This window comes from Staurois parvus, unplaced genomic scaffold (genome assembly GCF_062004578.1).
Source record: "Staurois parvus isolate SC_StPar_1 unplaced genomic scaffold, SC_StPar_1.0 ptg001344l, whole genome shotgun sequence".
Lineage (NCBI taxonomy): Eukaryota > Metazoa > Chordata > Amphibia > Anura > Ranidae > Staurois > Staurois parvus.
Genome location: NW_028319140.1, coordinates 52,501 through 68,861, shown reverse-complemented (window position 1 = coordinate 68,861; position 16,361 = coordinate 52,501). Strand labels below are relative to the sequence as shown.

The following is a 16,361-nucleotide window of genomic DNA, read 5'->3' as shown; positions in this document are numbered from 1 at the left end:
TGTTAGTGGGATTATAACAAAGTGGAAGCAACTGGGAACAACAGCCACTCAGCCACCAAGTGGTAGGCCACGTCACATGACAGGGCGGGGTCAGCGTATGCTGAAGCGCACAGTGCGCAGAAGTCACCAACTGTCTGGCCTTCAGATGAGCCCAACAACAGTGCGTAGAGAGCTCCATGGAATGGGTTTCCATTGCAGAGCAGCTGCATCCAAGCCTTCCATCACCAAGTGCAATGCAAAGAGTTGGATGCCGTGGTGTAAAGCACGCCGCCACTGGACTCTAGAGCAGGGGAGACGTGTTCTCTGGAGGGACCAATCACACTTCTCCGTCTGGCAATCCAATGGATGTGTCTGGGTTTAGCGGTTGCCAGGAGAATGGTACTTGCCTGACTGCATTGTGCCAAGTGTAAAGTTTGGTGGAGGGGGGATTATGGTATGGGGTTGTTTTTCAGGGGTTGGGCTTGGCCCCCTAGTTCCAGTGAAGGGAACTCTTAAGGTGACATTTTGGACAATTTCATGCTTCCAACTTTGTGGGAGGAGTTTGGGGATGGCCCCTTCCTGTTCCAACATGACTGCCCCCCAGTGCACAAAGCAAGGTCCATAAAGACATGTAGGAGCCAGTTTGGGGTGGAGGAACTTGACTGTCCTGCACAGAGTCCTGACCTCAACCCCATAGAACACCTTTGGGATGAATTAGAGCGGAGACTGCGAGCCAGGCCTCCTCCCCCGACATCAGTGCCTGACCTGACAAATGTGCTTCTGGAAGAATGGTCCAACCTTCCCATAGACACCCTCCTAAACCTTGTGGACGGCCTTCCCAGAAGAGTTGGAGCTGTTATAGCTGCAAAGGGCGGGGCCAACTCAATATTGAACCCTACGGACTAAGACTGGGGGGCCATTAAAGGTCATGTGTGTGGAAAGGGCAGGGCCAACTCAATATTGAACCCTACGGACTAAGACTGGGGGGCCATTGAAGGTCATGTGCGTGGATAGGGAGGCAGCCCAATACTTGGGGCAATAGTGTGTGTGTGTGTTTATGCTATATCTGTAGGAGGTTGGAATGTCTGTTGTTCCTCCGACGGGCCTGTACCCCTATTCCTGCTCCATATTTCTTTTATATTTTGTTTTCTATTACCTGGGGGGTCTCAAATGTCGTCCATGCCTGGCCAGCAGCCATTGGGCCACAGTGACACAAATTGGTGCGTGTTGATTCAGTCTGATAAAACTCCAGGTGTGTGAAATTATATTTCTCTGGGTGACCTATACATGTCAGGATCTGTTCCAAATCTTGTTTTCTTGCAGGTGATAACCGCTGGGACCCAGATCAGAGGCGGTATGACCGTGATCAGGACCCCATCTTTGCAACAGTCTACTGTTGGGAAACCTGTCATGAGGACTCCGTTGGTGGTACAGCAAGGAATCATTCAGTCTGGTAAATGCTCTCACTTGGTTTGTACAGTTTTAGTTTTTGGCCAGCAGCAGGACAGCAGACTTAGCACTGAAGACAAACCGTAAATCACAATGGTGCTGCATGACCAAGGAGGAAGCCATGCTTGTAATGGGCAAATAGGCCTTCAGCTTGTACATGTCTCATATATACAAAGAAATACATTTTTTAAAAATGTAAGAAAGTTGCAAGTAGGTGGTAGAATTGTCCAACTCCTCCCTTCTCTACCCTCCAGCCTTTTCTAGATGGCAATCATAGCATTCATCTCCCTCTTATTTTTCAGGTCAACCCCAGCAAGTGGTGACCCAGATTATCCGAGGGCAACCCGTCACCACTACTATGCCCATTGGGACCACAGTTTCCAGCGGAGGGCAGAAGGTTGGCACACCAGTGCAGCAGGCTCAGCCACAGGCAACAACTCCGCAGGCTGTCCGACCGCTGCAGCACGGGCAGGTTAAACTGACCATGGCGCAGCTGACCCAGCTCACCCAGCAGCAGGTAAGGGGGGGCAGCAGAATTTGTAGCATCCTGGGGACTCTTCAGCGGATAAAGAGAGCTTGACATGAAAGCAAAAGAAGCCCGATATGACTTCTTTAGAGCCAACGGCAGAGAGAGTCCTCACATAGTTTGTATTCAGTAAAGTCACTTTTTGGGTTCTCAGTAGGCCCTTACTGCTCTCAGTAATCCAGAGCAGGAGCTGTAGGATCTGACACAGTATCCCATAATGCAATGCATATATTTCTGTGGCCAATAGGTTGCTTCCTGAAGAACTCCAGTAACTCAAAGCCACTGTTGGCCCTGTTCTGAGGGTGTTGCACTAGCTCTTTATATGTGCTTTGCTGTAAATGTCGCTTTTCTCGTTCTTGGTTGAGGTAAGGTCTTCTCTATCATTCACACCTTCTTCTTTGTCTTCTTTATTTAGGGCGGGAACCAAAGCTTGACTGTTGTGGTCCAGGGCCAAGGTCAGACCACGGGGCAGCTGCAGCTCATTCCACAGGGTGTGACGGTTATTCCCTCTCCAGGGCAGCAGTTAATGCAGGCCGCAATGCCAAATGGCACCATACAGAGGTTCCTGTTCACACCACTTCCCCCAGGATCCACGACTGTCACAACCGCAGTGACCTCAACTCCTTCTGCTACCACCACCACAGGTATGTGCATGGGAATGGTCTTGTATTTAGGCTAGGACCTCTGTGCGGATACCACTAGGGAGAAGCATAAGAGTGAGTTTGGCATCTAATGAATGTGTCACAGTGAGGCTTAGGATTGTAGAGGAGCTCCAGTCTCACAGCAGCTACAAATACCATAGCTTCTGACTCTTAAACAAAAAAGACACTTACCTGTCCAGGGATCCAGTGATGTCCTCACCGCAGCCGATTGTTCATTCTGCTTTGGGTCCAGCCACCGGCATCTTAGGTAAGGGAAACCGGCAGCAAAGCCTTGAGGCTACACAGCCAGTCATCCTACTGCGCATGCGCGAGCAGCAATGTGCTTTATGACTGGTCCTGCGGTCTTCTGGGACCCGTGATATGTCTCGGAATACTGCAGGGGGAAGGAGGGGGGGGGGGGGGGGTTAAACTATTGTTCAGACCGCAGTGGCTATCTGTTCGAAAGTGGGTGCGAGTACCTGTGAAAACCAGGTGCCTCTTCCCAAAAAGTGCAGAGGGGGGGAGGATGCAAACAAGCTGAACGTACGCTTTAAGATGTGTGGATTCATAAGATATTAATGATATATTCCTTAATATAATCAAAGTCTTTCCTTTTTATATAGTGTGATGGTCTTTTCTTACCTTCTTTAATCCTTCAATTTTCAGTGATGGCAGCTCCAATGCAGACATCTACAGGGCAGAGCCTTGCTCCAGGTACCCAGCCAGCGCCCCTGCCACTTGCTCCATCCCAATCAGGTTCAGTGCTCTCATCGGCTCCATCTTCAGATCAGGCCACGTTTCTGCCCCAGTCACAGCCCTTTCCTCAGGTCCCACCCCAGCAACTGCAAACATCTCATCTACAGTCTTCTACCACTTCTGAGGACAGCCAGCCGAAAGAACTTCTCCAGGCAACAGTTGGCACTGCACAGTCAGTACCAGAGACACTGCAGCCCAAAGATTCTCAGCTAGCAACTTCTGTCCAGTCCTCGGTGTCAGCAGAGGCAAAGACTTTAACTGCTCAAGTCGCTGCTCAGGCTTGCTTGCCGCAGGTCACGGTTCAAACTTCCTTACAGGGCCAAACTCAGCTTGTGAGTCGACCTTCGGTTCAAACTTTGACACCTGCGGTCAGCCAGGGTCAGGCCTCGATCCAGATGACCTTGCCGACTTCTTTCCACATTCAGTCACCGCTCCCCCACCAACAGGCAATTCAAACCCAGTCCAAACCTCAGTCAATCATCCAGCAAGCCAGTCAGGTGACAATGCAGTCTCCGTCACGCACCCAGCTGCAGATCCAGCCCACCCAGACCCAGGTAATCACAGTGCCGCAGCTCCACCAACAGGTCCAGGTCCTCTCACACCTTCCGTCACAAGTGGTTGCTCAGCTCCAACAAGGTGGCATTGCCCAGCAGATCAAACTACAGCTACCCCTCCAGATCCAGCAGACGGGCACCACACAGTCCCATCAGATTCAGAATGTGGTGACCGTGCAGGCTTCCAGTGTGCAGGAGCATCTTCAGAGGATAAAACAGATCCAGGAGCAGCAACAGCTGAAGAAGAAACAGCAGGAGGTGAAACGTGAGCAAAGTCTTCAGGGCACCAACCAGGGCGACATCATCCAGAAGCAGGTGAGGAGCCATCTAGGCATTGTGGAAGGTGGACCAGATTAGAGAATGCCTCAAGCATGGGCCATGTGTCATGTCAAAAACTACTTTTCTAGCATTCAATAGACTTAGGAAGTATAAGGATCCGTCAGGTTTTGGGTTTTTTTTTAATGCTGGAAAATCTGCAACAGGAACACAAATATAAATCCAAAGGTACAAATGTAAATCTTAGGTCCAAAAATGTAAGAAGCAATAAGGGTGCTGCAGTAAGGTACCAACCCAGTGAGTAAATGGTTCAAATATTGTTCTCTTCAATTCGATTTTACGAGCTAATCCGTGGAATTAAAGGGCTAGCGTGTTTTTAGGCTTTCGGGGTTTACTTATTATATTATCTCAAAAATGTGTGCACTAATCAGACGGTAATTAAAGTTGTGAATTTCAGAAGACTTCCACAAATGTCAGACTTTCATTTGGTGATTTTACTTCTTGTCTACTAAGGTGCATATATAAATGTTCTGGTATTCAAGGGGTTAAAAGAAGCTGCTATTGCAGGTGTAAGCTTGTTTTTCATTTATTACGGCTGGCAATCTGCTTTCTAGTAAAAGCGATCACAGTGACTCTAGAGCCACTCAGTCACTTTTATGGGGCACAATCTGTTCTGGATTAGCTGCTGTGGAGGACAGGGGTAACATTAGAGGTGTAGCAGACCCCTGATGTCTCGTTTAGCACTCGCGAACCAGCGACGTGCCCATAAGCAATGGCTGAAAAGTTACTTTTAAAACATTTCCAGGAACTAGGAAAGCATTGGTTGATCCCGCTGGCTGACAGATGAGGAAGGAGCCTGCTACTTGTGACTTACCTGTTTTTTATCTGCCAGGTGGTGATGAAGCAGAATGCGGTCATTGAGCACCTGAAACAGAAGAAAATTATGACGCCTGTGGAGAGAGAAGAGAATCAGAGGTATGACTCTGCCTTGTCTTTGTTTTTATCTGTGGAGTTTACAAATCTGTAACACTGCAGCCTCTGTCTGCTTTGTAGGATGATTGTGTGTAACCAGGTGATGAAATACATCCTGGACAAAATCGACAAAGAGGAGAAGCAGGCGGCTAAGAAGAGGAAGCGAGAGGAGAGCGTGGAGCAGAAGAAGAGCAAGCAGAATGCCAGTCGGCTCTCCGCCCTTCTCTTCAAACACAAAGAGCAGCTGAAGGCTGAGATCCTGAAGAAGAGAGCGCTGCTGGATAAAGAGCTGCAGATTGAGGTCCAGGTATGACGGGCCTCTGCCGTAGAGAATGGTTCAAGATGTGGGAGCACTTAAGTCTTTTTCTCAATTCTCTAAATTGTTTTTCAGGAGGAATTAAAAAAAGATCTGAACAAGATTAAGAAAGAAAAAGAAAAAGCCCAGGTGGCTGCTGCGGCCGCTGCAGCTGCCGCCGCTGCAGCTGCAGCTGCCGCCCCACCGCCACCCGCTCCACCTCCACCATCTCCGCCACCACCACCACTTCCGCCACCTGCTATACCCTCACCACCTCCTATTCCCTCACCACCCCCACAAACATCCCACAAGACAACCCCCACCTCCCCAACATCCGGCTCCACTAGCCTGCCTTCCTATAAGAGGAAGCGAGAAGAGGAGAAAGAGTCCCCTCCTTCCAAGTCTAAGAAAAAGAAAATGATATCCACTACCTCAAAAGACTCCAAGAAAGATAACAAGATCTACTGTATCTGCAAGACACCCTATGACGAATCCAAGTGAGTATTTGTACCCTTGCTTTGTTTACTGGGTGCGACAATGGTGACGCTACTTAGAAGTCTGCACTGCACTTTTCTGTAGAAATGAGATGAGTCACCTGACCTGGCTGATTTTCAATCTGATTGGGTGGTTCTGTGTTTGTGGAAGGCCACTAGCTGGCCACCATTGAGTATATGAGGTAAGATGGCTTTGCACCCAGTCAGAGTTGTCACCCTGATTTAAGAGCTACTGCTCATTCCTGCTTCCCTCTCCATATAACTGAGAAGTAAGTCCAAGTACAGCACCAGACATCTTCCAGGGTTCCTCTTGATTGTATCCTCTGGATCCAACACAGCACCTCATTCATATCTTTTTCTTGCTGAATGATGGGTATGTGTGTGACCCAATGAAGTTGTTACACTTCTCATCTTTGCTACACTTTTGATGGATACTATACTGGTTTGTTGGAAGATGTCCTTTTGAGGTTCCTGGTGCTGCACAGTGGCAGTGCTCAAGTGTGGCCAGGCCATGTACAAACATCCTCTGAAGGAGACTGTGTCTTACATATCTAAGTTCCCTCAGAAGGCAGCCAGGTCATGCTATAGCACCCTCTGAGGCCAGCTGGTTCATATATGTGTAAGCAACCTCTGAGGACAGCTGGGGTCATCAATGTCCAAGCACCCTCTGAGGGCAGTTGGTTCATATATGTCCAAGAACCCTCTGAGGGCAGTTGGTTCATATATGTTCAAGGTTCCTCTGAGGGCAGTTGGTTCATATATGTCCAAGGTTCCTCTGAGGGCAGTTGGTTCATATATGTCCAAGGTTCCTCTGACGTCAGTTGGTTCATATGTGTCCAAGGTTCCTCTGAGGGCAGTTGGTTCATATATGTCCAAGGTTCCTCTGAGGGCAGTTGGTTCATATATGTCCAAGAACCCTCTGAGGGCCGTTGGTTCATATATGTCCAAGGTTCCTCTGAGGGCAGTTGGTTCATATATGTCCAAGGTTCCTCTGAGGGCAGTTGGTTCATATATGTCCAAGAACCCTCTGAGGGCCGTTGGTTCATATATGTCCAAGGTTCCTCTGAGGGCAGTTGGTTCATATATGTCCAAGAACCCTCTGAGGGCCGTTGGTTCATATATGTCCAAGGTTCCTCTGAGGGCAGTTGGTTCATATATGTCCAAGGTTCCTCTGAGGGCAGTTGGTTCATATATGTCCAAGGTTCCTCTGACGTCATTTGGTTCATATGTGTCCAAGGTTCCTCCGAGGGCAGTTGGTTCATATGTGTCCAAGGTTCCTCCGAGGGCAGTTGGTTCATATGTGTCCAAGGTTCCTCCGAGGGCAGTTGGTTCATATGTGTCCAAGGTTCCTCCGAGGGCAGTTGGTTCATATATGTCCAAGGTTCCTCCGAGGGCAGTTGGTTCATATGTGTCCAAGGTTCCTCCGAGGGCAGTTGGTTCATATATGTCCAAGGTTCCTCCGAGGGCAGTTGGTTCATATATGTCCAAGGTTCCTCCGAGGGCAGTTGGTTCATATATGTCCAAGGTTCCTCCGAGGGCAGTTGGTTCATATATGTCCAAGGTTCCTCCGAGGGCAGTTGGTTCATATATGTCCAAGGTTCCTCCGAGGGCAGTTGGTTCATATATGTCCAAGGTTCCTCTGAGGGCAGTTGGTTCATATATGTCCAAGGTTCCTCTGAGGGCAGTTGGTTCATATATGTCCAAGTACCCTCTGAGGGTTGTAGCATCATACATATCCAGTCACCCTCCAAGGGCAAGTGAGGTCATACACATCCAAACACCTTGCAAAGTATGATTCTTGGGGAACCAGTTTAGAACACTGCTGAGTTTTATTTCTATACTATAGTCCAGCTGAATGCAGCAGTGGTAATCTGTGTATCAGATTTAATTTTTAAATATTTCCCTTTAGTTTGGGTTACTTTTTAAACCTGATTTCTGGAAAACTGAAATTCTCTCCATTCAGTAGAGGGTTGCGCTTACACTGCTTGTTAAGTCTAGGGGACGGGAAAGACTGGCGTACCCAATCCTCTTCTCCAGCAGTGCTCTGTTCCTTGGCATCCTCACATCCAGTGCAAGGGTGTGGGCCATGCATCAGTCCTGATGACCTCATGCAGGAGAGAAGAGGCTGCAGGAAACAGTTTGAAGGATCATGTAAGTAAAACTGGTTTCCATGGTCCCCTCGGCATAAACAGACAGTTAATCCTTGCAATGCGGGTGCAGCCCGACTGTAAGGGAGGACTTTTCAGTTTTCCATAGTTCAGCTTTATTGTCCATTAGATGTATCCTATTTTTTTAATCCATTTAAAGCCCAACTCCTTGTTTTGTTGATTATTCTGCCAGGTTTTTATCTACATTTGTGACCCCATTGGGGAGACCCCCCCTCATTTATGTGCATGGGACTCCTGTTCAAGATATAGGGGAGTGCTTGTTATCCATTACACATAATAGACCAAATGTCCTCTGACCACCCCAGTGAAGATTGTGGTAAAGGGAACCTGTCAGATTTTTGCATGCCTGTCTAAAGCTCCAAAACTATCACTGAAGGATGTCCTTTCCGACTTGTGTGAGCATTTCCTGTTCCAGGGCATTGCCCACCTTGGCAGCCAGGTCACAAGAAGTGCTACTGCTAGGAAGGCGGCGGCCTTAGGTGATGGATCTGGGGCTTTACCTCAAGCAGGTAAGAGAGGGTGACAGGCTCTCTTCATAAGAGATGTATTGACACATTGATCTGATGGTGTAACCACTACTACTTATTGTATCAGGGACGGATCCTTAGGACAGGAGAAGGTAAGTGAGATCTCACCTTGTTGACAGAGCCACCATCCTGTCTGCCATGACACAATCGTTCATGTGTCCCCGACATGCGTGTCACTCCCATTCTTGTTGTGGTATGGGCTCATTTTGTTGTGTATCCTGCATGGAGTCTTCAGATCAACGTAAGACTTGTGCCCCCCCCCCCGGCTGTGATCCTTGCCTCCGTAGGGCATTGAGATATTATGCCGTCCAACCTTAACCTGGTCAAGGAGGCAAATGACAGACAAAGGGGGATTGTGGTCTTGTAAAGGTTAAGGAATATTATTTCTATCCTGTTTGTACTGGAAACACACATCAGCGTGCTCATTGGTCTGAATGAAGCCCACATGTATCTGTGTTTCCTGCATGTGGCTGTGCTTGTCTCCATTCTTGTCCTCATGCCATGCTGGGGATTCTGCAGCGGTTTCTGTGAGGTTCCTGGTTGTGGTCACTAGACTAAGGGCAGAAGTAGCGGACATGCTGAGGTCCCCTAATTTCAGTCTGTAGTGATATCCGCATGCAGCATGTCTATTTTGTGGTTAGTGAATAGACAGGGTCTGACAGGAGAAGCTGTTCAGTGAGATCATGTACAACGTGTCTGCCCAGTCCATGTTCGGATTAATATTAAAAGCCACTCGCACCACAGCACATGTTATACCGTATGTCATGGCAATGCCCTCTTGCAGTGCGTTGTCATTTGCACCTCAATGCATAGTCACAGTGCACTGCAACACACTGACACTACTGCACATCACAGTGCTTTGTGTTATCATGCACTCTATTAAAAAAAAAAGTAATCCACGGTGACAACTCACTTCATTGTGACGTGAATGAGCCCTTAAAACTGATTTCCTGGAATTTATCAACTTTTGCAAAACGTGAAGGCACACTATGAGTTAAGTCCAATTATGTGGGGGGCCGAGTGGTGGGGGCAGCACAGGGGCCGAGTGGTGGGGGGCAGCACAGGGGCCGAGTGGTGAGGGCAGCACAGGGGCGGACTGGTGGGGGCAGCGCAGGGGCGGACTGGTGAGGCAGCACAGGGGCGGACTGGTGAGGCAGCACAGGGGCGGACTGGTGAGGCAGCACAGGGGCGGACTGGTGAGGCAGCACAGGGGCGGACTGGTGAGGCAGCACAGGGGCGGACTGGTGAGGCAGCACAGGGGCGGACTGGTGAGGCAGCACAGGGGCGGACTGGTGAGGCAGCACAGGGGCCGAGTGGTGAGGCAGCACAGGGGCGGACTGGTGAGGCAGCACAGGGGCGGACTGATGAGGCAGCACAGGGGCCGAGTGGTGGGGGCAGCACAGGGGCGGAGTGGTGAGGGCAGCACAGGGGCGGAGTGGTGAGGGCAGCACAGGGGCGGAGTGGTGAGGGCAGCACAGGGGCGGACTGGTGAGGCAGCACAGGGGCGGAGTGGTGGTGGGGGCAGCACAGGGGCCGGGTGGTGGTGGGGGCAGCACAGGGGCCGGGTGGTGGTGGGGGCAGCACAGGGGCCGGGTGGTGGTGGGGGCAGCACAAAGGCAAAGGGGTTAGCACTTCTCTAGCAGCACTAGGGTGGTCGGTTTGAATCCCAATCACGAAACTACTGAGTTTGCATGTTCTCCCTGTGCCTGTGTGGGTGTCCTGCGGGTACTCTGGTTTCCTCCCACACTCCAAAGACATGCTGATAGGTTAATTGGCTCTGTGAGGGAGGGACTGATGTGAATGCACAATATATGTGTGTAAATCGCATTACCTATAATAATACTAACGTCACCTGGTCACAGAGCAGCTATGCCCCGCCCCTTCTGCTGCCCATTCACAGAAGCTTTTGTATTTAGTATGAGTTCACATAATACAAAGCCTTCTGTGAATGGGCAGAAGAAGGGGAGAGGCAGGCACAGCAGTTCCAGCGACTCTGCTCTTGAAGGAGTCCACAGTAGCAGCCTTGGAGCTCTGGAAGTTTGTAGAGATAGGTCTACGAGGTGGCCGGCACCTCATTAGATGTCACTCACGGTGTGCCTGCAGTTTTTACAATGAAGCTGAATTCCTGGATTTCAGCTTTAAAGCACCGATGTGACTATCAGCAGTGCCCCAAATTCCTTGCAGCCGTTATAAAGTCTATTTACTTAGAAGGCATATCACTCCCCCTTGGTTTTCCACTGCTACATACTCAGCAAGAATAGGATGTAGTTTTTGTGGTCTGTAGCCCTGTGAGCTCTGTTGGCGTGGGCCGATTCTCTGCAATGCCCATAGCGTTGGAGGTAGACTAGTTCCTAGTGTTTTCTGGCCTCATTGTGGACATGTGTCACTTGTGAGCGGGAGTCATTCATCTCCATTCATTGTAAAGGTGTATGCCGCATCTCCCTGTGTTCTCGGAGGAACCATTGCCTCCTTACCCCACCCCCTCCCCAGCGATTTGCCATCCATGCCAGCTGTGGCCTTTATAATATGTAGCTGTGACAGGCAGGATGACTTCTGTGCAATGACCTGTGTTGTGTCGTTGTGTTGTGAATGTGTTCTAGGTTCTATATTGGCTGTGAGCTTTGTGCTAACTGGTATCACGGAGATTGTGTTGGCATCACAGAGGCGGAAGCCAAGAAAGTGGATGTGTACATCTGTAATGAGTGTAAACGGTCACAAGAGGGCAGCAGTGAGGAGTTGTATTGTATCTGCAGGACGCCCTATGACGATTCACAGTGAGTTCCGGTGATAACTTCTTATGCACTAACTAGTCAGCGCTCGCTGGTCCTGTGCGGTAGATGCTTTGTCTCGTGCCTTACCTTATTAACCTGGCCAGAGCATGCTCTCACCCCTTTCCTGCCAGCGGGCACAGGCCTGCCAACCCCGGCTCCCCCTGGTAGTAAAGGACCTTCCTTTGTATATGATGCATGGTTTCTGGACTGATAACTTCTGAGCATCATATCTAGAATCTGCTTCCTGTCTGGGAAACGAGCTATGGAACGGCTTCCACCTTCGGGGGGCTTTGGTGGCCTCTGCTGTTTGGCTACATGTACTGCAGCTCTAGATGTATCCAGCTTTTGTGTAGGGAGCACTGTACCTGCACCTATTAGATGCTCCTTAGATATCACACCGCCTGTACTGCCTATGTGTAGCTCTCATTCCGCCTGCCCCGTCTGACCCATTTTATGTTTGGTGTGCGCAGATTTTATATTGGCTGTGATCGCTGCCAGAACTGGTTCCACGGGCGCTGCGTCGGGATACTGCAGAGCGAGGCCGATCTGATAGATGAGTATGTGTGCCCGCAATGCCAGTCCACCGAGGATGCCATGACTGTGCTGAGCCCTCTGACGGATAAGGACTATGAAGGACTGAAGCGCTTCCTGAGGTCACTGCAGGTAGGTTGGTTAATATGATGGAGACATGGGGCAGGATGGGGACTCCATGACTCACAATGAACACAGAAGCCCTTACCCCCCCCTCCCAGCACACACAATACGATGACTTCTTGTATCGTCCGGATCTTAGTTCCTAGAAGCGGAAGGAAAGGCTTGCTTTCTGTTACCTCTATACAATCCATTGCAGCATCCTAGTGCATTTATATATGTAACGTGGCCTCTCTGTCCATCCTGACCGGCTAGGAGGGGCTGAAGCTCAATAGAGCGCTCATGAATGAGGATGGCATCACAGATGGTGCTGGACTGGGAGGGATGGGGGCAGAGCAGGATGGACAGGGCGGGGCCAGGTGGGACAAGGGCAGAGCTGGATGCAGTGGGGATGGGACAAGGGTGGAGCCACATGGGGTGGGGGGCGGGGCTGCTCAGAGGTGTGATTCATACACAGACAATGGTTGCTGGATCAAAGATTATGGATTAGAAGCATTCTTATGCCTCTCTGTCCATCCTGACCGGCTAGGAGGGGCTGAAGCTCAATAGACCGCTCATGAATGAGGATGGCATCACAGATGGTGTTGGACTGGGAGGGATGGGGGCAGAGCAGGTCATACAGGGTGGGGCCAGGTGGGACATGGGCAGAACTGAATGGCGTGGGGATGGGACAAGGGTGGAGCCACATGGGGTGGGGGGGCAGGGCTGCTCGGAGGTGTGATTCATACACAGACACTGACAATGGTTGCTGGATCCAAAGAACAGAGGTATACTGCTCAGGCAAACAATCCAGATCAATCCACGACCGATACAGGCTCTGGGTCACCACCACACACAATGCAATAGGAAGACGGGTCAGCTGCACCCCCGAGGATTGATGAATATAGTGTATATGTATGGATCCATAGGACACACAGGACACCAGGACATGAATACGGGGAGGATAGATGAATATAGTGTATATGTATGGATCCATAGGACACACAACACCAGGACATGAATACGGGACCTGTTAACGCGTTTCACACCATCTCGTGCTTAATCAAAATTATGTCCTGGTGTCCTGTGTGTCCTATGGATCCATACATATACACTATATTCATCTATCCTCCCTGTATTCATGTCCTGGTGTTGTGTGTCCTATGGATCCATACATATACACTATATTCATCTATCCTCCCTGTATTCATGTCCTGGTGTTGTGTGTCCTATGGATCCATACATATACACTATATTCATCTATCCTCCCCGTATTCATGTCCTGGTGTTGTGTGTCCTATGGATCCATACATATACACTATATTCATCTATCCTCCCTGTATTCATGTCCTGGTGTTGTGTGTCTTATGGATCCATACATATACACTATATTCATCTATCCTCCCCGTATTCATGTCCTGGTGTCCTGTGTGTCCTATGGATCAATACATATACACTATATTCATCTATCCTCCCCGTATTCATGTCCTGGTGTTGTGTGTCCTATGGATCCATACATATACACTATATTCATCTATCCTCCCCGTATTCATGTCCTGGTGTTGTGTGTCCTATGGATCCATACATATACACTATATTCATCTATCCTCCCTGTATTCATGTCCTGGTGTCCTGTGTGTCCTATGGATCCATACATATACACTATATTCATCTATCCTCCCCGTATTCATGTCCTGGTGTTGTGTGTCCTATGGATCCATACATATACACTATATTCATCTATCCTCCCTGTATTCATGTCCTGGTGTTGTGTGTCCTGTGGATCCATACATATACACTATATTCATCTATCCTCCCTGTATTCATGTCCTGGTGTCCTGTGTGTCCTATGGATCCATACATATACACTATATTCATCTATCCTCCCTGTATTCATGTCCTGGTGTCCTGTGTGTCCTATGGATCAATACATATACACTATATTCATCTATCCTCCCCGTATTCATGTCCTGGTGTTGTGTGTCCTATGGATCCATACATATACACTATATTCATCTATCCTCCCCGTATTCATGTCCTGGTGTTGTGTGTCCTATGGATCCATACATATACACTATATTCATCTATCCTCCCCGTATTCATGTCCTGGTGTCCTGTGTGTCCTATGGATCCATACATATACACTATATTCATCTATCCTCCCTGTATTCATGTCCCGGTGTCTGTTCTCTTTTCCATGGTTCATCCAGCAGACGAGTGTTCCATAGATCTTCCATTAAAGTGATCCTCTGTAATGGGTGGGGGAGGTGGACACGTGGAACCAGTGAGCACAGTGGGCCAACTTCCCTGAAGTGTGGATTGTTCTGCAGACTTCAGAGGAAGATTCCTGTTCTGTGGAGTGGCACAGGTAGCAGGAGCGGTCAAAGTGGTTGTAAACCTCAAACATGAAATCTGAACAAAGCACATATCTCTATAGTGTTAACTTGCCTCTCTCCAACGCACAAGTGTCATTTCTCTTTGGTGTCAGGAAAACTTGTCAGAAGTGATTCATGCTGATAGCAGAGGAACTAGACATAGAGAAATGACACTTGTGCGTTGGAGAGAGGCAAGTTAACACTATAGAATATATGTGCTTTGTTCAGATTCAGCTCTGAGTCTGTGAAAACATTTCATCTCTGAGTTTTACAAGGATGTACAGGACAAATGGCTACAGATAAACAGGTACAACCTACGTAGCAGGATTTGTTACACCTCTGTATCACCTAAGGCCAGTCATGTCATTGAGTATAGGTAAGGGTTTACAGCCACTTTAAGGATCTTCTTTCCTCTTTTGCAGCCATTTTTCATACTTGGCTGGTCGCTTTGAAATGTTTCTACCTATAACTCACCTGCTTATTATATACCATAGAGTGCGATCCTACAACAAAATGGCCGCTGTTAGGTTCAGCAGGTCACATGGCCAGTTTCCTAACCTGTTGTCACCATCATTCTTCCTTCTAGACTCATAAAGAAGCCTGGCCCTTTCTGGAGGCTGTTGACCCTGAGGATGCCCCCGATTACTATGCCGTGATCAAGGAGCCGATGGGTACGTAGTGGAGACTGTCCAATGATTGGTTGCTGCTACAGGTAACTCAGACAGTGTGACGTGTCAGTGCAGGCAGTCCTGCACCTTTCTGTAGTAATAAATGTTCCCTCGGTGTGTAGGGAGCGTGCTCCGTGTAGAAGTGTGTCCCCGTTGTATGCCAGTCTCCTTCCATGGTGTAATCTGAGGTCCGGGTGTGATCAGGACACGGATTGCTGGCCTCATACAATAGATATATTATAGACTCTGCATGCTGAATATGTTTGGAATGGGGTCGGGCGCCAGCGTTGCTCTGTCGTTAGCCATCCTTGTGACTTGAGCCTTGTCTCATGAAATCCAGGTTGCTGGCAGGGGAGCAGACGGAGGTCCTGCCAGGTTTACAGCGCAGTAAAGCCATTGGCTGTTTGTTTGTTGTCTGCCCCGGCTAGCAGTTTATCACAGTCCAGTGGCTCACATCACAGGGGTCGTTCTGAAGGCTGACATTTTATTGCTCTCCCCGGGATAACAGGAAACACAGGCTTGGAATGTTCCTAACTGCACCGTCAATTAGTGTTTGCTCAGTTGTTCAGCGAGTTGTATTAACCTCGTCACATAGACGTGACTGCTGGCCTCCGGGCCTGGCCTCCGGGCCTGGCCTCCGGGCCTGGCCTCCGGGCCTGGACTCCGGGCCTGGACTCCGGGCCTGGACTCCGGGCCTGGACTCCGGGCCTGGACTCCGGGCCTGGACTCCGGGCCTGGACTCCGGGCCTGGACTCCGGGCCTGGACTCCGGGCCTGGCCTCCGGGCCTGGCCTCTCACTGTGGCAGATATCTGAAATCCATCCTTCATAGTCCTGACACTGGCCTAGGTTATCAATGGATCTTTCCAGGAACTCCAACATCTGATTTTTGTAGAACTTGCCGCTGTTTTGGTGCTTAATAATTGAGCTGAAGGTCTTGAGTCAACACTACAACTTGTCTTCATCTGCAAGCAGACTATATACCTTCTTCTTCTTGTTGATGGTCTTCAAGTCCTACCAAGCCTTTCCGTTCCTCAGATATTGATGATCTGTTTCCTGATGACATCACTTGTGTGCGTATACAGATACAGATTAGCATGCAGTCAGGAATTCTGGACGTGGCAAGATTTGAAGAGTGCCTTCCTCGATTGATATCTAATTCTGGCATACTGAGACTCGTTCTGGCAAGTCTGTTAACTTCCTGGAACACCATATGACTAGCAATGTCAGATGGTGTAAGAAGTGCCATCTCCTTTTCTTTACTGTACACCAGGGGTGCCAA

At 49.2% G+C, this 16,361-nt stretch overlaps 1 protein-coding gene across 4 annotated transcripts in view; it reads left to right on the top strand.

The window, feature by feature from the left end:
• Window positions 1–16,361, top strand: part of BPTF (bromodomain PHD finger transcription factor) — a 70,006-nt gene that overhangs the window by 46,224 nt on the left and 7,421 nt on the right. For 3 of the 4 annotated variants that reach the window (XM_089661460.1, XM_089661458.1, XM_089661459.1), the window contains exons 21-30: window positions 1,303–1,432; window positions 1,731–1,945; window positions 2,370–2,598; window positions 3,262–4,220; window positions 5,074–5,156; window positions 5,235–5,460; window positions 5,545–5,945; window positions 11,238–11,411; window positions 11,879–12,071; window positions 15,000–15,084. In XM_089661460.1, coding sequence (XP_089517586.1) covers window positions 1,303–1,432; window positions 1,731–1,945; window positions 2,370–2,598; window positions 3,262–4,220; window positions 5,074–5,156; window positions 5,235–5,460; window positions 5,545–5,945; window positions 11,238–11,411; window positions 11,879–12,071; window positions 15,000–15,084 — 2,695 coding nt within the window. The remainder of the gene's footprint in view (window positions 1–1,302; window positions 1,433–1,730; window positions 1,946–2,369; window positions 2,599–3,261; window positions 4,221–5,073; window positions 5,157–5,234; window positions 5,461–5,544; window positions 5,946–11,237; window positions 11,412–11,878; window positions 12,072–14,999; window positions 15,085–16,361) is intronic. The other variant, XM_089661461.1, reaches the window with a different exon arrangement.